Source organism: Cetorhinus maximus, chromosome 5, assembly GCF_964194155.1.
Source record: "Cetorhinus maximus chromosome 5, sCetMax3.hap1.1, whole genome shotgun sequence".
Classification (NCBI taxonomy): domain Eukaryota; kingdom Metazoa; phylum Chordata; class Chondrichthyes; order Lamniformes; family Cetorhinidae; genus Cetorhinus; species Cetorhinus maximus.
Window position 1 is genome coordinate 143,731,892 of NC_135883.1, and position 24,810 is coordinate 143,756,701.

At 45.0% G+C, this 24,810-nt stretch overlaps 1 protein-coding gene across 4 annotated transcripts in view; it reads right to left on the reverse strand.

The window, feature by feature from the left end:
* rev3l (REV3 like, DNA directed polymerase zeta catalytic subunit) overlaps nt 1-19,044 on the reverse strand; it is a 221,119-nt gene extending 202,075 nt beyond the window's left edge. For 3 of the 4 annotated variants that reach the window (XM_078542603.1, XM_078542605.1, XM_078542602.1), the window contains exon 1: nt 18,804-19,044. In XM_078542603.1, coding sequence (XP_078398729.1) covers nt 18,804-18,942 — 139 coding nt within the window. In that variant the 5' untranslated portion in view covers nt 18,943-19,044. Of the gene's footprint in view, nt 1-16,996; nt 17,023-18,803 lie in introns of those variants that run through there. The other variant, XM_078542604.1, reaches the window with a different exon arrangement.
* Nucleotides 19,045-24,810: the final 5,766 nt, after the last annotated feature.

Here is a 24,810-nt window from a genome sequence, read left to right on the forward strand (position 1 = left end):
ACCATATCCACAAACATTCACTCCCTCCACCACCAACGCACAATAGCAGCAGTATGTACCATCTACAAGATGCACTGCAGGAATTCACCAAGGCTCTTTAGACGGCACCTTCCAAACCCACGACCACTACCATCTAGAAGGACAAGAGCAGCGGATAGATGGGAATACCACCACCTGGATGTTTTCCTCCAAGTCACTCACCATCCTGACTTGGAAATATATCGCTGCTCCTTCACTGTCGCTGGGTCAAAATCCTGGAACTCCCTTCCTAACAGCGCTGTGGGTGTACCTACACCACATTGACTGCAGTGGTTCAAGAAGGCAGCTCACCACCACCTTCTCAAGGGCAACTAGGGATGAGCAATTAATGCTGGCCTAGCTAGCGAAGCCCACATCCTGTGAATGAATAAACACAGAAAAAAAAATTCAGTGATGGTAATGCCATTGAATGTCATGGGGCAATAGTTAGATTCTCTGATTTTGGAGATGGTCATTGCCTGGTACGGTGCAAATGTTAGCTGCCACTTATCAGCTCAAGCGGAATGTTGTCCAAGTTTCGCTGCATGTGGGATACTGCTTTCAGTATGAGTTGCTGCAAATGGTATTGAACATTAAACAATCGGCAAACATCCTCACTTCTGACCTTACGGTGGAGGAAAGGTCATTGCCGAAACAGCTACAGATGGTTGGGGCTGGGACACTACCTGAGAAACTCCTGCAGCGATGACTTGGCTCCAGCAATCACAACCATCTTCCGTTGTGCTAGTTCTGACTCCAACCATGATTCCCACTGACTCCAGTTTTGCCAAGGCTTTTTGATGCCCTACCTCAGTCAAATACTGCCTCGATGTCAATTGCAGTCACTTTCACCTCACCTCTGAAGTTCAGTTCTTTTGCCCATGTTTTGACTAAGGTTGTAATGAATTCTGGATCTGAGTATCCCTGGTAGAACCTAAATTGGACATCAAGTTATTGCAGTATAAAGCACTGGTTGAAAGCACCGTCAAAGACGCCTTCCATCACTTTACTAATGATCAAGAATGGATGGTTGGAGCAGTAGTTGGCCGGATTAGATTTGTCCTGATTTCAGTGGACAGGACATAATCTGTGCAATTTTCCACAATGTCAGGTGTTGCAATCTTGGTGGAGACCGATAACTTCTAAAATGAAATTCGAACTCCCAGTTATTAACTGAAAGAATTCAGCCACATTTTAAATTTTAAAAAAATCTTCATAGTACAAGAGTTAAACAAAGCAAGTACTGCTAACTTAACATATTTTATAAATCTGAAAATATCAATTTTCCACTTCCGGTTCTACTTCTATTTCCACCCAAGAGTTCCCCAATGCTTTATATGATCTTTGGGGGTTCTTTCACTTCTTCTGGGACCAAACCAAGGTGTGCCACAGCTTTCAGGAATCCACTTGGTTTCTTCTCAGTGTTCCCGGGTTCTCCGAGGTGAGCTTTCTTGGGGTCCTTCCACCAGCTTCCAGCTAAGCAACCCTTCAACTCTCCTTGAGCACCTCACAATTGTGGACCCCCCAGCTCAAACATGGCACCTACTGCATTCTTGTTTAGTGACTCCACATCATAAAACACCCTTGATCTCTGATAGCCCTCTGCTACTGTTCTACAGCTCCTGGCCGATTCTTTCTATACTTGTCTCAAAGTTGCTTCCAGGCTGACTTCAATTGCCTGTCACTGCAAGAACACCAAAGAGTTAAACCCAAAACAAAAGGTACCTCTCTTCATAACCTATTCCCATAGCAACGTACGTACATACAAAATAGGAGCAGAAGTAGGCCATTCAGTTCCTCGAGCCTGCTCTGCCATTCAATAATATCATAGCTGATCTATTTGTTTCGAGTTCTACATTCCCATCTCCCCCAATAATCTTAGATTCTTGTTAGGCAAGGGAATCAATTAACCTCTGCCTTAAAAATATTTAGTGAACCTGCTTCCACTACCATCTGAGGCAGAAAGTTTCAAAGTTGCACAACCCTTAGAAAAGATTTCTCTTCATCCGTCTTATCAGGGTGACAGCTAATTTTAAAACAGTGGCCCCTAGTTCTGGACTCACCCATAAGAGGAAACATCCTTTTCATGTTCACCTTGTCAAGACCATTCAGGATCTTATATGCTTCAATTAAGTCATCCCTCAGTCTTCTAAACTCTAGTGTAAGCAAGCCCAACCTATCCTCATAAGACAACCCACTCATTCCAGGTATCAATCTAGTAAACCTCCTCTGAACCGCCTCCAATGCATTTACATCCTTAAATAAGGAGACCAAAACTGCACACAGTATTAGAGATGCGATCTCACCAATGCCCCGTTTAACATGGGATGTTCCAGGCAGAAATTTAAACTAATCCCCAACTCTCCAAACCTTCCCTTTGATCTGAAAAGTATATGGATGCTTTAAGACTTTTGCTTGTTTAACAGCTACTTTCAAACCTTTCCTTGATCTGGGGAAATGATATGAATAATGTAAGCGTCCAAGGGGCAGAATTGCAATCTTACCAGAATCACTGGTTCCATTTTGAAGCTAAGAGCGGACCATCTATGTTTATTGTTTTCACACCCCTAACTCTTAATGCTTTTAAGTAAACATGGATCATCCTTTGAATTTTAATTATCTTTGCGATATTTACCAGTTTCTAAAACGTAAGCTCTTGCCAGTTATCTTACATTTAAAAATTTAATTCCCAAAAACTAAAAGTTATACTCCCAAAAATATGAATCATAAAATTAGATATTTGTCATTGTTATGATCCCAGCTGAGGTTACCCCTGGACAAGCCTGATTTCGGAGTAGAACCAGCTTGATAGATCCTAACTTTTAATTTGTTTGTTCAGATATGCGGAGAGCAGCTACTGAACAGAGTCACAGGGGTCAACTGATGAACTTATAACAAAAGAATAAAACATTTATTTAACAAAAGATGAAGTACATTACAATACTCCTTCACCCACAAGTACAGATATTTACAGAATATTTACAGAATTGTAAGGATAGCACAAGTTACAAAAGCTATCTTTTACTTTAATGTTCTCAGTAAGTACACAGACCATGTAAACCTATAGCGACCTGCACACCACACTGAGACCAAGTGACAGATGCCAGGTGCTATGGGTCTCTCAACTGCCCCCCAGATGCTGGTCACACCGTGAGCCAACCAGTCTCACTGAACACTATCTTTCACACGAGGATTTCCAATCTCCACTCTCCAAGAACTCGCTTTGGAATCTTCTCCCAAACCAATGCCTTCCGCATGGGTTCACCTTCAGGATTTCAACCTCTCCTTCTGATGCTCCTCTCCCTGGGTCACCACATGCATTCAAGCTGTCTTCCACGCACTCTCTCTCTCACCGACTCAGCCATCAACAGCACCACTGCTTCGCATGCCCATAGCAAAGAGTTGCAGACCTTCAGCCATCTCTTTGGACCTTCTGGCCTCTTACAAGCTGTTCTCACTTCAAATCTGCTTTCTGCAGCTTTTGTCTCTTTAAATATGAAGCTTGGAACCTTACTCTTTGTCCTTCACTCTTAACTTCACTTAACAGGATCTTTTCCAGGTTCCTATCATTCCCTTTGACTAGAAGGTCTTCTTGGGACTTTCTCCTGTTCCATTCCCCTGGATTTTGGGATCTTTTCTTTAGCTTGCGAGTGGCTATCTGTCCCCTTTTCCCCAGTCTCTCCTGGCAGCTACTTTCAAAACCAACTGAACTCAAACAGCTTCTAAATCAAACTGTTGTTTCTAGTTTCTTCTGTGTGCCTGAGTGGGAGGGACCTGTTTCTCTGGGCCTCTGTTGCTAGGCAACAGCCCAGTTTCTCTACTCGTTTGTTTAACTTAGCTGCAACAGTGGTAAAACTCTCATTAGAAATGCAGACACCTTTTAAAGTGAAACTAAAACTCAATTTGACCTTTTCTTAACGCAGATACAGAAATACAAATCAAACTTAAACATTAAAGCTAAAACCCATTCCTAACATCCACAAATACCAATATAAACTTATTTAAACTATTTCTATTTCCTAACAGTAACACAGTTGGTGTCAGTTTTGTATCTGTACTGGAACAGTTAGTTCTAGAGGGCACGTCTACAGTACTACAGCTGGGATGTTGTCAGGGCCTACAGCCTTTGCTTTATTCAGTGCCTTCAGCAGTTTCTTGATATCATATGGGGAGTGAACAAAGACAGGCATCTATGATGCTGTGGACCTGAGATGTATCATCCACTCAACACTTCTGGCTGAAGATAGCTAAAAATGCTTCAGGCCTGTCTTTTAACGTGCTGGGCTCTCCCATCATTGATGCTGTGGGTGTTTATGGAGCCCCCTTCCCCTGTTAATTGTCAACCACTATTTGTGACCAAATATGACTGGACTTCAGAGCTTTGATCTGAACCATTGGCTGTGGAATCGCTTTGCTCTGTTACATGTTGCTTCCACTGTTTAGTACACATATAGTCCTGTATTGAAGCTGCACCACATCATTTTTAGCTATGCCAGGTGCTGCTGATGCCATGCTCTCTTGCACTCATTAAACCAGCATTAATCACAATGGTGGAGTGAAGGAAATGCCAGGCCATAAGCTTCCAGTTTGTGACTGAACTCAATCTGATGGCCTACAACACCTCACGGATGCCCATTTTGAGCTACCATTGATCACATTTAACACAGTGGTAGTGCCACAGCACAATAGATAGTATCCTCAGATGTGACAAGGGGGTTTTGTCTTCACAAGGACTGTGCGGTTGTCATTCCTGTTAACACCGACATGGACAGATGCATCTGCAACAGGTAGACTGGCAAGGGCAAAGTCAGGTAGGTTTTCCCCTCTCGTTGGTTCTCTCACCAACTGAAGGCCCAAGTCCAGTCCTTCAGAATTTGGCCAGTTGGTCAGCAGTGGTGCTACTGAACTACTCAATAATGGTCATTGAAGTCCCCAACCAAAGTATACTCTGCGTCTTTGCCACCCTCAGTGCTCCTGTCAAGTGGTGTTCAACATAGAAAAGCACTGATTCATCAGCCGAGAGCGATAGGTTGGTCTGGAGTCACTGTTGTGGTCTCCCAGATCTATTCCCTCCCAACTGTACATTACTTGTGGGTCTGTACTGTAGATTGGATACAATATAGTCAGGGATGCTGATGGAGGAGCCCAGAACATTGTTATGGTTTGACTTGTTCAGTATGATGTCAGGCTATTACTCCCATTCCGGCTTCTTAAGCATTCCCGATTTTAATCACTATGTTATTGGTAGCTGCGCCTTCAATTACCAAGTGAGTTTTGGAACTCCCTTCACAAACCACTCCATCTCTCTCTCTCACTCTCTTCCTTTAAGACACTCCTTAATGCTACCTCTTTGACCAAGCTTTTGATTATCTAAGCTAATATCTCCTGGCTCAGTTTCATACTTTGTTTGATAATACTCATGCAAAGTATCTCGGGATGTTTCAGTACATTAAAGACACTATATAAAAAAAATACAGGTTAACCACCTCTCAATGTCAGCTATTTGGACGTCAGACATGAATCCTAAGAAAGGGAAAGACAAAGACAGACAGAAACATGTCATAACCAGTGTATGAACGTGGCACAAAACAATGGGCTGGACTGAGTTTAAAAATACTTTCTCTTCACAAATAGAAATATCTGGAAGCACATTTGAAAATTCCAAGAGGCTTTTAGTTCAAATTCAGCAACATATTACGGCCATAGTTATGGATTTAGAGCATTGGAGAGATGCCCAGAACATCATGTGCCCATGTAAAAACACTGGGTCAGGCTCAGAGCTGAAATTTGTGGGAGGTGGAGAACAGAAAGCCATCATTTGAACACTTAAGTAATTGCTTCCGAAGGCAACACAGAATGGATTAAATTTCTGCAGAAAATGGGGCACGGTAATGGTGCAGGCAGGAAACATTCGAGGTGTAAGGAGGCAGTCTTTGATAGGGAATCAGATGCTCAGCTCCAGGTTGGATAGAATGCAGAAGTTGCACAGTCTGGTTCAGTGACCCAGGAAAAGAATGGAGTTGATGGTAGTGAGGATACAGGAGGAGGTCAAGACAATGGGAATTGTCCTGCCAACATTTAGCTGTAGCCTGCAGTTCATACAAGATTGGATGTCAGACGAACAAAGTCTGACACTATAGAAGCTGTGCAGCAATCAAGAGAGGTGGTGGAAAATTAGTGGTGGTGGTTGGCATCAGCATGCTTATTTTAAAAATCATTCACAGTATGTGGACTTTGCTGGCTGGGCCAGGATTTATTGCCCACCCTTAGTTGCCCTTGAGAAGGTGGTGAGCTGCCTTCTTGAACCACTGCAGCCCATTGGTGTAGGTATACCCACAGTGCTGTTAGGAAGGGAGTTCCAGGACTTTGACCCAGCGACAGTAAAGGAATGGAGATATATCTCCAAGTCAGAATGGTGAGTGGCTTGGAGGAGAATTGCTAGTGGTGTTGCTGGATGCTGACTCTTCAACTGCAGAAAACTTTGTGAAGAGGATGAAGAATGTGAGTGAGGAAGAGTCAGTCAGGGATGGATTCTGAATGCCAAGCTGATGACACAGGGGCAAGGTGAGAGGCCATGACTAGAGGCAAGTCAGGCAGTGTCTTTGCAGGGAGAAACAGAGCTAATATTTCAGGTCTGTGAGCTTTCATCAAAACTGATGAAAAGGACACAGATCTGAAACGTTAACTCTCTCTCTCCACACAGGTGTTGCCTGACCTGCTGCGTATTTCCAGCATTTTCTATATGAATTTCAGATTTCCAGCATCTGCAGTAATTTGCTTTTGTATGAGGGAGCCCTGAACATCGACTCTGGACTCCATGAAGTCTCATGGCATCAGATCAAACATGGGTAAGGATACCTCCTGCTGGTTACCACATACTGCCCTCCCTCATCTGAATCAGTACTCCAGGTTGGCCACCACTTGGGAGAAGCACTGAGGGTGGCAAGGGCTCTGAAAGTATTCTGGGTGGGGGACATCAGTGCCTGCCTCTAACAGTGGTTCTGTAGCACCAATACTGACCAAGCCCTAAGGGGCATACCTACCAGGTTTGACCAGAGGCAGGTGTTGAGAGCACCAAGAAGAAACCTCGTTCTCACTAATCTACCTGTTGCAGATGCACCTGTCCGTGACAGTATGAATAGGACTTACCACCACACAGTCCTTGTGGAGGGAAAATTCCTCCATCATGCAGTGTGGCACTAACACCATGCTAAATGGGATAGATTCAGAACAGATCTAGCAGCTCAAAACTGGGCCTTACCTGATCTGGCCTACATGTGACTCCAAACACACAGCAATATGGTTGACTCTTAAATGCCCTCTGAAATGGCCTAGCAAACCACTCAGTTATATCAAACTGCTACAAAGTCATAAAAAAGGAATGAAAGCGGACAGACCACCTGGCATCGACCTACGCCCCAGAAACGACAACGGCAATGTCGGCCCTACAAAGTCCTCCTTACTAACATCTGGGGGCTAGTGGCAAAAATGGGAGAGCTGTCTCACAGACTGGTCAAACAACAGCCTGACAGTCATCCTCATAGAATCATACCTTACAGATAATGTCCCAGACACCACCATCACCATCCTTGGGTATGTCCTGTCCCACCGGCAGGACAGACCCAGCAAAGGTGGCGGCACAGTGGGTATAGAGTCGGGATGGAGTTGCCCTGGGAGTCCTCAACATCGACACTGGGTCCCATGAAGTCACATGGCATCAGGTCAAACATGGACAAGGAAGTCTCCTGCTGATTACCATGTACCATCCTCCCTCAGCTGATGAATCAGTGCTCCTCCATGTTGAACACCACTTGGGGGAAGCACTGAGGGTGGCAAGGGCACAGGATGTACTCTGGGTGGGGGGGCCACAACGTCCATCGCCAAGATTGGCTCAGTGGCACCACTGCTGAACAAGTTCGCCAAGTCCTAAAGGACATTTTATCTCCGCCTTTTTCGATCCCGTCCCCCCACCCCACCCCCACTAGGGCTGTCACTTGTTCATCCTACTTTCTACCCTTAATGTCAACATTAGTGCAAACTTTAGCTAATATCACCACCATTAACACCCCTTTGACCTTTTTGTTTATGACATCTTTGGCAATCTCTCCTTTGTCTCCACCTATCACTGGCCCTCTATCCAGCTCCACCTGTCCCACCCCCCTTAAACAGCTTATATTTCACATTCCTTTTTCTCTTCAGTTCTGATGAAGAGTCATACGGACTCGAAATGTTAACTCTGTCTTCCTCTCCACAGATGCTGTCAGACCTGCTGAGTTTTTCCAGCTATTTTTGTTTTTGTTTCAGATTTCCAGCATCCGCAGTATTTTGCTTTTACCCTAAAGGACATAGCTGCTAGACTGGGTCCACGGCAGGTGGTGAGGGAACCAAGAAGGAAAAACATACTTGATCTCATCCTCACTAACCTGCCTGCTGCAGATGCATCTGTTCATGACAGTACTGACAGGGCTGACCACTGCACAGTTGTTGTGGAGACAAAGTCCCACCTTCACAGTGAGGATACCCTCCATCATGCTGTGTGGCACTACCACCGTGCTAAATGGGATAGATTTCAAACAGATCTAGCAAATCAAGACTGGGCATTCATGAGGCGCTGTGGGCCATCAGCAACAGCAGAACTGTACTCAAAATATAATCTGTAACCTCATGCCTGGCATATCTCCCACTCTACCATTACGATCAAGCCAGGGGATCAACCCTGGTGAGGTGTCAAGCTGGTGAAGCTATAATAGAGGTCTATTTGCATGCCCAACACCATAAGCAGCAGCATAGATAGAGTTAAGCAATCTCACAACCAACGGATGAGGTCTAAGCTCTGCAGTCTTGCCACATCCTGTCGTGAATATGGTGAATAATTAATCAACTCACTGGGAGGAGGAGGCACCATATATATCCCCATCCTCAATGATGGGGGAGCCCAGGATATCAATGTAAAAGATAAGGCTGAAGCAGTTGCTACAATCTTCAGCCAGAAGTGCCAAGTGGATGATTCATCTTGGTCTGTTCCAGAGGTACCAGCATCATAGATGCCAGACCTCAGCCAATATGATTCGCTCCACACGATATCAAGAAACAGCTGGAGGCACTGGATAGTGCAAAGGCTATGGGCCCTGACAATATTCCGGGAACAGTACTGAAGGCTTGTGCTCCAGAACTTGCCGCACCCCTAGCCAAGCTGTTCCCGAACAGCTACAACACTGGCATCTACCCGGCTATGTGGAAAATTGCCCAGGTACGTCCTCTACACAAAAAGCAGGACAAATCCAACCCAGCCAATTACCGCCCCATCAGTCTACTCACGATCATCAGTAAAGTAATGGAAGGGGTCATCAACAGTGCTATCAAATGGCACTTGCTTAACAATAACCTGCTCACTGACACCCAGTTTGGGTTCTGCCAGGGCCACTCAGCCCCTGACTATGTTCAAACATGGGCAAAAGAGCTGAACTCCTGAGGTGAGGTGAGAGTGACTGCCCTTGACATAAAAGGTCGCATTTGACTGAATGTGGCATCAAGGAGCCCCAGCAAAACTGCAGTCAATGGGAATCAGGGGGAAAACTCTCTCCTTGTTGGAGTCATACCTAGCACAAAGGAAGATGGTTGTGGTTGTTGGAGGTCAGTCATCTCAGCTCCAGGACATCACTGCAGGAGTTCCTCAGGGTAGTGTCCTCAGCCCAACCATCTTCAGCTGCTTCATCAATGACCTTTCATCATAAGGTCAGAAGTGGGGATGTTCACGGATGACTGCACAATGTTCAGCACCATTTGCAACTCTTCAGATGCTGAAGCAGTCCATGTCCAAACACAGCAAGACCTGGACAATATCCTGGCTTGGGCTGACAAGTGAAAAGTAACAGTCGCGTCACACAAGTGCCAGGCAATGAACATCTCCAACAAGAGAGAATCTAACCATCACTCCTTGATATTCAAAGGCATTACCATCACTGAATCCCCCACTATCAACATCCTGGGGGTTACCATTGACTAGAAACTGAACTGGACTAGCCATATAAATACTGTGGCTATAAGGGCAGATCAGAGGCTAGGAATCCTGCGACGAGTAACTAACCTCCTGACTCTCCAAAGCCTGTCCACCATCTACAAGGCACAAGTCAGGAGTGTGATGGAATACTCCTCACTTGCTAGGATGAGCGCAGCTCCCAAAACATTCAAGAAGCTTGAAACCGTCCAGGACAAAGCAGCCCGCTTGATTGGCACCCTATCCACCACCTTAAATATTCACTTCCTCTGCCACTGGTGCACAGTGGCATTATGTACATCATGTACAAAATGCACTGCAGCAATTCGCCAAGGCTCCTTTCAACAGCACCTTCCAAACCTGCATCTTATACCATCTAGAAGGACAAAGGCTGCATGGGAACACCACCACCTGCAAGTTCTCCTCCAAGCCACACACCACCCTGACTTGAAATTGTAATTGCTGTTCTTCATTGGTGTTGCTGGGTCAAAATACTAGATGGATCTCCCTCACAGCACTGTGGGTGTACAAGAAGGTGGATTACCATCAGCTGCTCAAAGGCAATTAGGAATGGGTAACAAATGCTGGCCTTGCCAGTGCTGCTTAAATCCCATGAACTAATAAAAGGGCATTCCGAATGAGTTGGGCAATAGAGAAAAGTGTTGGGGAACGACAGTGTCCACGAGCATGTCAAAGTCTGCAGAGATCAAGAGTGATAACCAAACACGGTCGCAGACACAAACAATATTGTTTGCGATTCTGATTAGTTGTACTGGTGCGGTGGTAGGAGTGGAATTTGACACCTTCACGAATGACCGCATTGACATACAAGATAACATAATTTTCCCCACAGAAAAGATTTGGAAAGATCATAGAACCATAGAAAAGTTATGGTGTAGAAAGAGGCCATTCAGCCAATCATGACGGCTCTGGCCAAAAAAAGAAAAAAGCAACTAGCCACTCATTTTAATCCCATTTTCCAGCACCTGGTCTGTAGCGTTGCAAGTTACAGCACTTTAGATGCCGATGCAGATACAGGTACAAGGGTAAGATAAGGGAGAAAAGGAAAGCTAATGTCAGACACCAAGAACTCAATGCTACAGAAAGCCGAGAGTATAGAAAGAGGACGAGTGAAATCAAAAAGGAAATTAGGAAAGCAAAAAGAGAGGGCATGAAAGAATGTTGGGTTCTCCTTGATTTTGCTTGCCAAAGATGTTTTATCAATACATTAAGAGCAAGAGGATAACTAAGGAAAGAGTAGGGCCCATAAAAAACCAAAAGGCAACCTATGTGTGGAGGCGGAGGATGTGGTATGGTTTTTAATGAATATTTTGCACCTGCCTTCACAAAATAGGGGGAACAATGCAGACACTGCAGTTAAGGAGGAGTAGTGTGAAATATTGATATGATAAACATGGGGAGAGAGGAAGTATTAAGGGGATTGGCATCCTTGAAAGTGGGTAAATCACCAGGGCCAGATGAAATATACCACAGGTGTTAAAAGAAGCCAGAGAGGAAACTGCAGAAGGTCTAACCATCATCTTCCAATTCTCACTGGATACAGGTGAGGTGCCAGATGATCGGAGGTCTGCTAACATTGTACGTTTGTTTAAAAAGGGAGCGAAGGATAGACAATAGTTACAGGCCAGTTGGTCTGACCAAATTATTGGAATCAATTCTTGGAGTGACTTCCTTCCCAAATGGGGCAGAAGTCTTAACTCAAGCCAAGACTTTCACTGTCACTTAGAAAGGCACGGATTAATCAAAGGCAGTCAGCATGGATTTGTTAAGTGAAGATCATGTCTGATCAATTTGTTTGAATTTTTTGAGCAAGTAACAAGGAGGATTGATGAGAGTAGTGCAGGCTTTTGACAAGGTCCCACATGGCAGCCTGGTTAAAAAAAATAAAATCCTGTGGGATCCAGGGGAATGTAGCAAGCTGGATACAAAATTGGCTCAGTGGGGGGAAACAAAGGGTAATTGTTGATGGATGTTCTTGTGGCTGGAAGGTGTTTCCAGTGGATTTCTGCAGGGCTCAGTATTAGGTCCCCTCCCTTTTTTGTAGTATACATTAATAATTTGAATGTAAATGTAGGGCAAATGATAAAGAAGTTTGCCGACAACACAAAAATTGGCCACGTGGTTGATAGAGAGCAGGATAGCTGTAGACTACAGGAAGGTATCAATGAACTGGTCAGGTGGGCAGAAAAGTGGCAAATGGAATTCAACCCAGAGAAGTGTGAGCTCAAACAAGGCAAAGGAATGCACAATAAATAAGAGTAAATGGAGAGGTATAGAGGGATTGAGGGACCTTGGGAGTGAACATCCACAGATCCCTGAAGGTAGCAGGACAGGTCGATAGGGTGGTTAAGGTGGCATATGGAACCCTCTCCTTTATTAGTTGAGGTATAGAATATAAGAGGAGGGAGGTTATGCAGGAACTGTTTAAAACATTAGTTAGGCCACAGCTTGAGTACTATGTGCAGCTCCGGTTACCTCAATACAGAAAGGATGTAACTGCACTAGAGAGGGTACAGAGGAGATTTACGAGGATGTTGCCAGAATGGAAAATTGCAGCTTTGAGGAAAGATTAGCTCGGCTGGGGTTGTTCTCCTTGGAACAGAGGAGGCTGAGGGGAGATTTCATTGAGATGGACAAAATTGAGGGGCCTGGATAGTGAATAGGAAGGGCCTATCTACTTTAGCAGAGAGGTCAGTGTCTAGGGGGCATAGCTTTAAGGTGATCACTGGAAAGATTAGTGGGAAGATGAGGAAAACATTTTTCATCCAGAGTGTTGTGGGGATCTGGAACTCACTACCTGAAAGGGTAGCAGAGGCAGAAATCCTCAACTCATTTAAAAAGGTGTCTGGATATGCACCTCAAATGCAGTAACCTGCAGAGCCCACGACCAAATGCTGGAAAGTAGGATTAGGCTGGGTGGTTCGTTTTTCAGCTGGCGCAGACATGATGGCCCAAGTGACTTCTTTTTGTGCCATTTCCAAGATTCTATCTAGGCATTGCCCTCAACAGAGCCTTCACATACAGGCAGCGCCCCATTAAGAGAAGAAACAACTAAAACCTGCAACTGCCTCCTCAGTAAACTTCCTGGTATCTCATGGGGATCACAGGCCTTAAGGAGCTCTGCTCTTGCCATCACATCTCGCTCTTGCCACCTCAGCTGCAGATTACTGAGCTCCAGTATGGTACCAAACTGCCCACACCAAACTTATCGATGTGCAACTCAACAATGCACATCATCACAGAACCTCCCTGACCAACACACCTCCCCTAGCTCCAAGTCCTGAGTAACACTGGCCCACCAACTCCCTTCGAAGGAAATTGCAACAGACAAGTTACTGGAGAATGTATATTGCAACCCAAGCCTGCCCTTATTCAGTGACCTCCTCAACCAGTTGTGCCAAACAGGTGAGGGCCTATACCAGGAGATTGGCAGAAGAAAACATCCACCAGAGAGCACTCTCTCATCGTAGACCCCACTGTTTGTCTACCCGGCTTTGGTCTTCCAGGCAACAGTGAGCCCTTTCAAACTGCTTTGAGACTGGCCAAGGCCTCCATGCAGCTACCCAACATCAGTGGGGTTGCCAAGACCATCCAGGCTGCAGCTGTGGTGCAGGCCAAACAGTGACTCACATTGTCAAGGGGTGTCTGCTGGCTAAACTTGAAGATGGGTTTAAAGAACTCCATCGCACCACTGACTATGTAAACACTAAATAAATAAACAGTTGCAGTATTATGTAAGTTTTTACTAACTGTAAAAGCAGCTTCATAATTTCTGACCTCATCTTACAAAATGTTTTCTCATCTGCCTCTGAACCCTTTGGAAAGGCACTTGGCGGGGGGAGTGGTGGTGGGAAGCAAGTAAGACACTGATATACAATTCAGATCACAATGGCTCACTTTGTTATAACCCTGAGTTATGCTATCATTTAAGTAGACATTGGTAGTGCAAGTCAATCCCAGCACAATCAGAAGCGACTGATGCCACTGAATCCAAGAAGGTATCTGCATTAGATAAGACTTGATAACGCTGTTCAGAGATTTATTTTGAAGAGGACAGGTAGGTTGGAGATGAGGTGACAGTTTTCATGGACAGAGGGGCAAGAGCTTTTTTTTAAAAAAAGGACGGACAATACTTGAAGGGGAAAAATTAAAGGGCCACTGGAAAAGAGCAGATGTGTGGGACTAATAATAGCTTTTGCAAAAAGCCAGCGCAGACTTGGTATGAATGTCCTCCCTCATGAAAAGGTTGGAGGGACAGAATCTGAGGGAGAAACACTTACGTCAGTTAGCTTGGGGGCCCAGAAGGGGAAGTTAGGTGGCAAAGAGTTCAGTGGGAATGGGACTGAATGAGCGAGAGGTGGATTGCAAGCCTGGTGTGGGGGAAGAAAGGCTTGAAATGAAATAGGGTTTTAATACATAGAGGAAGTCATATGGCAGGGGTGAAGTGGTAGAGGGGCTGAACCAAATTCAAAGCAGCAAAGATAAAAGCAAAAAACTGCGGATGCTGGAAATCCAAAACAAAAACAGAAATACCTGGAAAAACTCAGCAGGTCTGGCGGCATCGGCGGAGAAGAGCAAAGTTGACGTTTCCAGTCCTCATGACCCTTCAACAGAACTAAGTAGAAATAGGAAAGGGGTGAAATATAAGCTGGTTTAAAGGTGGGGGGAGAAGGGGGGGGTTTATTTCACCCCAATCCCAATAGAGCTACCTTGCTTGTCCTGCTCTCCACTCTTAATTAGCACATTCTTTTAGATAATATCACCACCTTCAACATCTCTTTGTTCTTTTGTCTGTGACATCTTTTGGTTATCTCCTCCTATCACTGCTTGCTTGTCCCAACAACACCCCCCCTTATTCCCCCCCCCCACCCTTAAACCAGCTTATATTTCACCCCTATCCTATTTCTACTTAGTTCTGTTGAAGGGTCATGAGGACTCGAAACGTCAACTTTGCTCTTCTCCACCGATGCTGCCAGATCTGCTGAGTTTTTCCAGGTATTTCTGTTTTTGTCAAAGCAGCAAAGGTTTTGTGGTCGTGATATTGGGATGGTTTCAACTGTTGCCTAATCACAGCATGTCGTCAGAGTGCATCAGCCACAGTTCACTTGGTAGCAACTCCTGCCTCTGAGTCACAAGGCCCCAGGTTCAAGTCCCAGTCCAGGGATTAAGCACATAAATCAAGGTCAACTCCTGTGTAGTATTAAAAGAGCACTGCACTGTCAGAGGTGTCATCTTTTGGAAGAGATGTTAAACCAAGGCCCTATCTGCTTAAGCAGGTGCACCATTTCAAAGAGCAAGGAGTTACCCCTGGTAATATTCATCCCTCAATCAACATCACACAAAAAAAAACAGGATTATCTGGTCATTATTATATTGCTGTTTGTGGGATCTTGCTGGGTGCAAATTGGCTACTGCGTTTCCTACATTACAACAGTGATTATGCTTCAAAAGTACTTCATTGACTGTAAGGCACTTTGAGACATTTGATGGTTGTGAAACACTCTACATAAACACAAGTCTTTCTTTTTTGAGGAAGCAATTTTCCCACAATGAATAAATGTTGGAAAAGAGCTGCCTGAAACTTACTGTTCCACTACGTAACCATTTATCTATAGTTATCCCTGGTTAAGTGTTCTTATGCCATGAAACGTGCCATTCCATACACGTGATCTGCTGTTGAAAACACATATTAGGAAAGTCCAGGAGTGTCTCAAATCCAATTGATCCCAGGTACATGGCAGCAATAGGGAACCACAACTGGCCTCAGTGCTCACAAGCTAAAAAAGAAAAACAGCCAATGAGAAAAAGGCAGCTCCCATGACCTTTGCTGGAAACTTGCATGAGCGGTGGGTGAGGATACGGGTTAGGTGCTTATTGCCAAGACTCAAAGAATTGAAAATTGCAAAGAAATTACAATACAGAAACAGGAATCATGACCCAAGATGTGTTTATCCTGTATACACGTACAGTCTCCATATATCCCTTAGATACTAATCTATCTAACTTTGTCTTGCAGGTTGACATGATCTCTGCTTCTTCACCAACATTACACAAACTCTCAACCACATGTATACACTGTCTGGTAAAGTGTTAGAGAGTCAATGCCCAGGAAACCACTTCCTTAGTCACAACATTTAGGAGCAAAATGAAAATTAGGGGAAGGCGGGAGAATATATAAACAAAAACTAAATTTACGAAGATAGGGAAGCGATGGAGTTCTATAATTAGGCAAAGGAAAGCCTGTGTGAAGAACACACTCTTAATCCTATCTGGTGGTTTTTTAAAACAAAAATAAAACCAGGACAAAATACACAGGGTTAAAATTCTGCAACACCTCTAATAATAATGTAATGCGAGCAGAAAATTCAATTGATTGATTCCAGGCACCCAAATCACATCACACCTGAGTATAGCCAGTCAGGTTGCAGTTACTGAATGATACTTGCAAGATTTTCTCTATTTCAAGACAGACATCGACTGAACACATTCAATTTGAGTCACGCCTCCTCCCCGACAACCACAACTGAACAGGCATCATGCAGAAGTCCATAAAAACAGTTCACATTGCAGAAAGATACACGGGTTGTGAGCTTAGATTGGATAAGGGCAAAATTCCATTTCTTGGAAAAGGTGAGAAAAAAAACTTTATTTCTACAACTCATCCCGAAGTCTTCAGCCACACTGTCACTTATGGACAGCACAATGCAACCAATTATTAGCTGCCAGTTTCAAAATATTCAGAAAAAAATTTCACAACAGACTCAATTACATTGCATCATATAAGTTGACCGAGTGCATAATAGGGCCCCAAAAATTATGTTTTTGCATATACTCAGTAGATAAGTTGTGGCTAAAAAGGTGGGGGGTGGGGGGGGGGGCACCTTTTTTAGCCACAACTCGCTATACTAGTATTGGTAGTCGGATGCAATTTTTCACCCCACAAATGCATGTTTTACTTACCAGCACTTTATAACTGGGCGCAAGGGGCAATAAGCTGTGGCATGAAGACGCACGGGAGTTTAAGGCAGGCCCACTCTTTGCGTTGGTGCTAATGACTTTTCAAAATAGCAACCACCCACACCAGCAGTTCACTTTTATACTGAGCATGTAAGTCAACCTCTGTTTCTGGGGGGCTTTTGAGGCTTCAGAGGTCAACTTATACACTGGGATTTATGGTAACAGCATGGAATTCAGGACACGGCGTAACCTGTAAAGGCCCTGCCTAAGATCTGCTTGCAGGTTAATGTTGTGACGTTACATTAAAGGCAACTAAGTCTGTAAGAGCGAGATATTAAAGCTGATGAAAAGTCCAAGTTACCTCCAAACCCTACTTCCACTTAGCTTAGTTTAGAGTCAGGAAACAAAGTTGAGATGCCACATTTTCACACCATCTGCATTAGGAAATTTGCACAAATGCACTAAACATAATGTAATCTCATACTGCACACACTTAATTTGTGCCCTAAATATTGACATTCAATAATGGTGAAGCTCAGCATAATTAAAAGTTCTTTAGAGAAGGGATAAGATCCAAAAGATTTACTTTCATTAACTGAATACAATGTAGCTATTAAATAGCGGCTGCGAATTTTATAATTGAAACTTCTACTTAGCAACAAGGTAGACTATAAGACTGTGATAAAGACATTTTGCTGCAAACATTTTTTTTCAGGTCCAATGCGCACTGTGAAAGCAAAAATGTCCAGATCAAAGCAGGGTGCTAATCTACAGATTTCAGGAAGTTATTCCCATCTTCAATGTCTCTCCACTAGGAGGAGGAATCACTGCCCCTCATTAGGATCCTCAAGGAAAAAAAATTGCATGTTGATAAAATATGATTGAACATGTTCCAACAGCATGCGGGGAGAATTATCACCTCAATTCATTAGCAGTAAACATACAACTGACATCCTACAGCAGCAGATCCATATTTAACACAGAAGGAAGGCTTCGACCAGTAAAACGATATGCGAGATACTTTACAGTAAACATGGCGACTAAAGTCAACACTTATTACAGTATGCAAATAAAAATTATTTAAATGCTGTGCATGGAAGATAACAATAAGTATGTTAACAAAACCACACCTCATTTTTTGTTATTGCGAGAGGGGGCATAACTACCCACCCCCCGGTTTTTAATTATCTCTTGAGCTTCACATTTGTAACTAAGACGGCCTGTTCTGCTCCCAACAATGTTTGTAACGGTTCAACTAAATACAGGGAGCTGTATGATCATTAAAACAAAGTGACCTGGGGGCAGAAAGGGATTTCTCCTCACAGTTAATGAAAAGACCTCTACATTTCCCTCCCCCCCCCCCCCCCCCCCCGCCAGATACAGCTCATTCAGGCGATTCTCTCCCTCCTTGAAACCGTTAAATAGTTTGCACCAGAAATCAAACCGCTAGTGAAAACGTGAGAGCACGGCTCTGACAACATGAAAATCTCCCACATTGCGGGTGGGTAGCACCATTAAATGTACACCACTGTGGGTGGCCATGCTCATTCTGAATATATACATATATATGTAAATAAATAAATGCAATTATATACACACACACACACCATCTGTTACACACAACCCTTTGCTTCATGGCTGCCTGTGCTTGTAGTGTAGTGAGGGCTTAACAAAATGGCAAGCGCTCAATCGGGAGACCAGAGCCAGCAGCAGCCCACCCCCCCCCCCCCAAACACACACACTTTGCAGCCTCAGCAGGGAAGTACTGCGGGCTAACATTTCACAAGAGTTCAAACCAGGCCAGCCTTACCTGCAGGTGTCGGCCCGAAGATACGAACCACGGGCACCCTGGTCACCTCACTTTCCCGGAATTCCGAAAAGCAAACGTCCAGACCCTTGACAGGGCTGGACATGTAGTAGTCAGCAGTGACAATCCTCACTGCAAACATCCTAAATGCTGGGGTATAGGGTGGAGGTGGTGGGGGGGGGGGGGGGGGTAGAGGAGCAGAGGGAGGAAAGGGGGGGGGGTTAAATAATATATAGACAAGCACCCCCCCAAAAAAGGACCCAGGGAGTCTCTCTGGAGTGACAGTCTGTGTGTGTGTGTGAGGGGGGGGGGGGGTGTCAGGCTGAGCTGCCGGGGTTATTTGCAGCGGGTAGGGAGGAGGAGCAGGGGGAGGCTGCGGGCCTGTGAACTGCCTGTGTCCATGTCGCTGTGTCCATGGCACCGGTCTCTTCCTCACCCTCCGGGCACGGCCTCCAGCCGCCAGTCCGCCTCACACATCACTCCTCCCGGCGCCTCTGTGTTTATAAAGACGCTGTTTCTGTCACTCAGAGCCCCACCCCCTTTCCCTCCTTCCTCGCTCTCGCTCACTCTCTCTCTCTCTCTCTCTAACAGCTGCACTGCAGCACCGCTCTCCTGGACGCCGCCAGATCAACATGGGGGAGGTGAAAGGAGGAGGGGAGTCGGAAGTCCCGCCTTCCTCTCACTCCCATTGGCTATCCCCCACCAGCCGTTCCGGATGCTGATTGGCCGACGCTGAGGTTTGACGGGGAGCTGACACCGACTCCGTGCTCCGCCCCCTCTCCCGCCTTTGGCTGGAGCTCCATTATTGCGCAACTGCCCTTCTACCTGCGCCGATTGGCTGTTCCTCCCACCCCCTCCCCGCCTCCCCCCCCCCTCCTCCTTCCCCATTGAGCTGGTTGATTGACAGGCTGGCTGGTTGCTGCTGCCGTCGCTGCTCCTGTTGGTCTGCATTGCTTTGCAGTGCATTGTGCAAGGGTGGAAGATAGGTTCGGGCAGGATGGCGGGACAGACCCAGCTGCAGGCAAAGGCGAGTTTCTGATCCAGTGGAAGCTGAAGTGCGCGGAGAGACAGAACAATTTAAATAATAAAACACCATCCACGGAAAAGGCAAAGTTAGAATAAATAAAAACAAAAAACGCTGGAAATACTCCGCATATGTGGAGAGAGAAACAGAGTTAACGTTTCAGACCGGTGACCTTCCATCATAGAATTAACAACAACAACTTATATCGCACCTTTAATGCAATAAAATGACCCAAGATTCTTTACAGGAGCATTATAAAACAAAATATGACTCCCAACCATATAGTCATCATGACACAGAAGGAAGCCATTCAGCCCATTAAATGCATGCCAAATCTCTTAAAAGCAATCCAGCCAGTACCACTTCCCTGCAATAGCCCTGCAAGTTTATTTCTGTCAACTGCCCACCCACTGTCCTTTTGAAATTATTCAACATCTCCACTTCCACCACCCCTGTCTGCAGCAGCTTGAAGGTCATTACCACTGGCACAAACAAGTTCTTCCTCACATTTCCCCTAGTTCTTGCACATGACATATTAGGGTGGGTGACCAAAACTTGAGTCAAAGGATTTAAGGTGGGAAAGCGAGGCTGAGAGGTGTACACAAGAACACACGTAAGCAAGAGATAGGAGCAGGAGTAGACCATACATCAAGCCTGCTCCCCCATTCAATATGATCATGGCTGACTTCAACTCCACTTTCCTGCCCACTCCCCTTATTCCATAATTCCCTGAAAGACCAAAATTCTGTCTATCCCAGCCTTAAGTGTATTCAACAATGGGGCATCCACAACCCTCTGTCTTTTCGAAAATGTTGTGTACCCTGGAATATTTATTTTCCAACCTTGGTCACTATCTTTCTGCAATGGTGATTAGGCCTAAGCTATTTATCTCTATTTTTGCCACTAGTTCATCTATCTTATTGCGGAGGCATCATGCATTCATGTAAATAGATCATTTTGTTTTTTCACTACTATTCCCACATGGACCTCACTCACTGATGCACAATTTCTGTTAAATTCTCTGTTCCTTGCTGCCCCACTCTGCTTGTCTTTTCCCACATTGCTACATTGTTCTATTGTTTCAATTTTTCTTTTTGGATTTCTAAATCTCCCTTCACCTAAATCCAGCCTGATTTAAGAGGAGTCCATCCCAACTGGACAGCTCTCTCTTTCCTGAGTACCAGGTGCCAGGGCCCCATGAATCAGAACCCCTTCTTCCCAATACACCCTTTAGTTGAATTCTCTAATCTGCTTGACCCTATGTCATGGTAACAATCCAGAGATAGCCGCTTGGTAGTACAGAACTTGAGTATTCTTTTATTTCATGGGATGTAGGTGCCACTGGCAAGGTCAGCATTTGTTGCCCATCTCTAAATGTCCTTGAACTGAATGGCTTGCTTGGCCATTTCAGGGTCAACTACATTGCTGCAGGTCTGGAGTCACATGTAGGCCAGACCAGGTAAAGATGGCAGATTTCCTTCCCTAAGTGGCATTAGTGAACTGGATGGGTTTTTACAACATCAGTAATAGTTTCATGGCCACTATTACTGAGACTAGCTTTATATTCCAGATTTATTACAATTGGATTTAAATTCCACCAGCTGCCATGGTGGGATTGGAACCTGTGGCCCCTAAAGCATTACCTTAGGCTACTGGATTACTAGTCTAATGACATTACCATTACACCATTGTCTCCCCTCAACTGCTGAACAAAGAGACACGGTGTCAAAACTTTTCATGTTGCATTCATTCGGACACATGCAAGAATGCCAAATTTTAAAGGTAACAACAATTTATATTGCAAGGAACATGTCCAGGCATTGTGCCTTTTTTGAATTTAACAAAAGCATGGGGGACAATAGTTCCCTGGTGCACTCCCCATGGCAACATCTTGACCAAGCAGAGTTGACTTGCCAACTAATCAACACCCTTTTTTCATGCAGCATAAGTTGTTACTCCCCTTGAAACTTGACATTCTTGCATTTGTCCCAATGAGTTTATCACCTTTGATGTTCTGTGTTTTAATTTGGACTCTCACTCGGACACTTATCCATTTGTCTCCACCATTTTCAAAGCTCTATAGAGAGACCATTGCCTTGGCAGCATAGAAAGACTAACTGTATGAGACCTTGTCAGCCATGACCATTCGCACAGGAGGATGGAAGTTTGGAGTCGTGAGTTGGCTGCCCTCCACCAGCCGTGCTCCTTAGAGGCATTGCACCTCCCTCCCTCTCTTCGCCCCTGCCTTTGACAAGACAATGACAAATGGCACAGAATGAATGGCAACTCCACACCTTGCTGGGATCTCAATGTTATGAGACCTATGAGTCAGGAACAAACCTGCTGCAATGCAGCCTTCACCACAGAAAGGAGAACACAACTGAGCATCTTTGACATCCAGTTGCCTCATAATTATTAGCGTGTCCTTTTAGTCGGCCATTTGTGCTCCACCCTGTGGGGAGGGGGGTTGGGGGATAAAGGATAAAAAAGGATAGACCAAACAATAAAAAAGATATATGTAAAAAAATCACAGAAGCACTGAGCAGAAGAGGCCCTTCGGCCCATCGAGTCTGCACCGACACATGAGAAACACCTGACCTACCTACCTAATACCATTTACCAGAACTTGGCCCATAGCCTTGAATGTTATGATGTGCCAAGTGCTCATCCAGGTACTTTTTAAAGGATGTGAGGCAACCCGCCTCCACCACCCTCCCAGGTAGCGCATTCCAGACCATCACCACCCTCTGGGTTCAAAAGGTTTTTCCTCACATCCCCCCAAAACCTCCTGCCCCTCACCTTGAACTTGTGTCCCCTCGTGACTGACCCTTCAGCTAAGGGGAACAGCTGCTCCATATCTACCCTGTCCATGTCCCTCATAATCTTGTACACCTCGATCAGGTTGCCCCTCAGTCTTCTCTGCTCCAACGAAAACAACCCAAGTCTATCCAATCTCTCTTCATAACTTAAATGTTTCATCCTAGGCAACACCCTGGTGAATCTTCTCTGCACCCCCTCCAGTGCAATCACATCCTTCCTATAATGTGGCGACCAGAACGGCACACAGTACTCCAGCTATGGCCTCACCAAGGTTCTATACAACTCCAACATGACCTCCCTACTTTTGTAATCTATGCCTCAATTGATAAAGGCAAGTGTCCCATATGCCTTTTTCATCACCCCACTAACATGCCCCTCCGCCTTCAGAGATCTATGGACACACACGCCAAGGTCCCTTTGTTCCTCAGAACTTCCTAGTGTTATGCAGTTCATTGAATACTTCCTTGTCAAATTACTCCTTCCAAAGTGTATCACCTCTCACTTTTCAGGGTTAAATTCCTTCTGCCACTTATCTGCCCATCTGACCATCCCGTCTATATCTTTCTGTAGCCCAAGACACTCAACCTCACTGTTAACCACCCGGCCAATCTTTGTGTCATCCACAAACTTATTGATCCAACTCCCACATAGTCATCTATGTCGTTTATATAAATGACGAATAATAGGGGACCCAGCACAGATCCCTGTGGTACTCCACTGGACACGGGCTTCCAGTCACTAAAGCAGCCTTCTGTCATCACCCTCTGCCTCCTACAACTAAGCCAATTTTGAATCCACCTTATCAAATTACCCTGTATCCCATGTGTATTTGCCTTCTTTATGAGTCTCCCATGTGGGACTTTGTCAAAGGCTTTGCTGAAATCCATATAAACTACATCAACTGCACTACCCTCATCTACACACCTGGTCACCTCCTCAAAAAATGCAATCAAATCTGTTAGGCATGACCTCCCTCTGACAAAGCCATGCTGACTATCCCTGATCAAACCTTGCCTCTCCAAGTGGAGATAGATTCTCTCCTTCAGAATTTTCTCCAATAGTTTCCCTACCACTGACGTGAGACTCACTGGCCTGTAGTTCCCTGGCTTATCTCTACAACCCTTCTTAAATAGCGGAACCACATTAGCTGTTCTCCAGTCCTCTGCACCTCCCCCGTGGCCAGAGAGGAATTAAAAATTTGGGTCAGAGCCCCTGCGATCTCCTCCCTTGCCTCCCTCAGCAGTCTGGGACACAAATCATCTGGACCTGGAGATTTGTCCACTTTTAAAAATAAAAAATGATTTAGTAAAAATCAATAAATAAAAAAACAAAGTTAAAAAATTGGATTAAAAAGGGATACAGTCCATGGTCTGAAGTTGTTGAACTCAATGTTAAATCCGAAAGGCTGTGAAGTGCCTAATCGGAAGATGTTCCTCCAGTTTGCTTTGGGCTTCACTGGAATATTGCAGCAGGCCAAGGAGGAACATGTGGTCACAAGAGCAGGATGGTGTGTTGAAATGACAAGCAACAGGACGGTCTGGGTCATGCTTGCAGACTGAGCAATGGTGTTCCGCATAGTGGTCACCCGGTCTTGCGTCTCCCAATGTAGAGGAGACTGCATTGGGAGCAGCGAATACGGTAGACCAAATTGAAAGAGGTTCAAGTGAAGCACTTGCTTCACCTGAAAGAAGCATGTGGGGCCTCGCACGATGAGGAGGGAAGAGGTAATGGTACAGGTGTTGCATCTTTTGCAGTTGCATGGGAAGTTGCTATGGGAAGGGAATAAGGAGTTGGGCATGATGGAGGAGTGGACCAGAGTGTCCCGGAGGGAACGGGCCCTACAGAATGCTGACGGGGGTGTGAGGGAAAGATGTGTTTGGTGGTGCTACCATCCTGGAGTTGGGGAAAATGCCAGTGGATTTAAAATTCTTATTCTTGTTTCCTCAGCCCTACAATGTATTCCTCTCTCTTTCTCAATAAGTTCCCAACCCAATAACCACCCATTTCTTCCCCCACCAACTCAGTGCCCCTTTGATTCGAGCCTCTTGTGCGTTCGCCCCTCATTTTGCTCTGCTGTTGGTGACCTACTCTCAGATTCTCTCAATAAAACCTCTTCACCTCTCCATCTGTCTCTCTTCCTTGTGGGCCCTCCTTATATCTACCTTT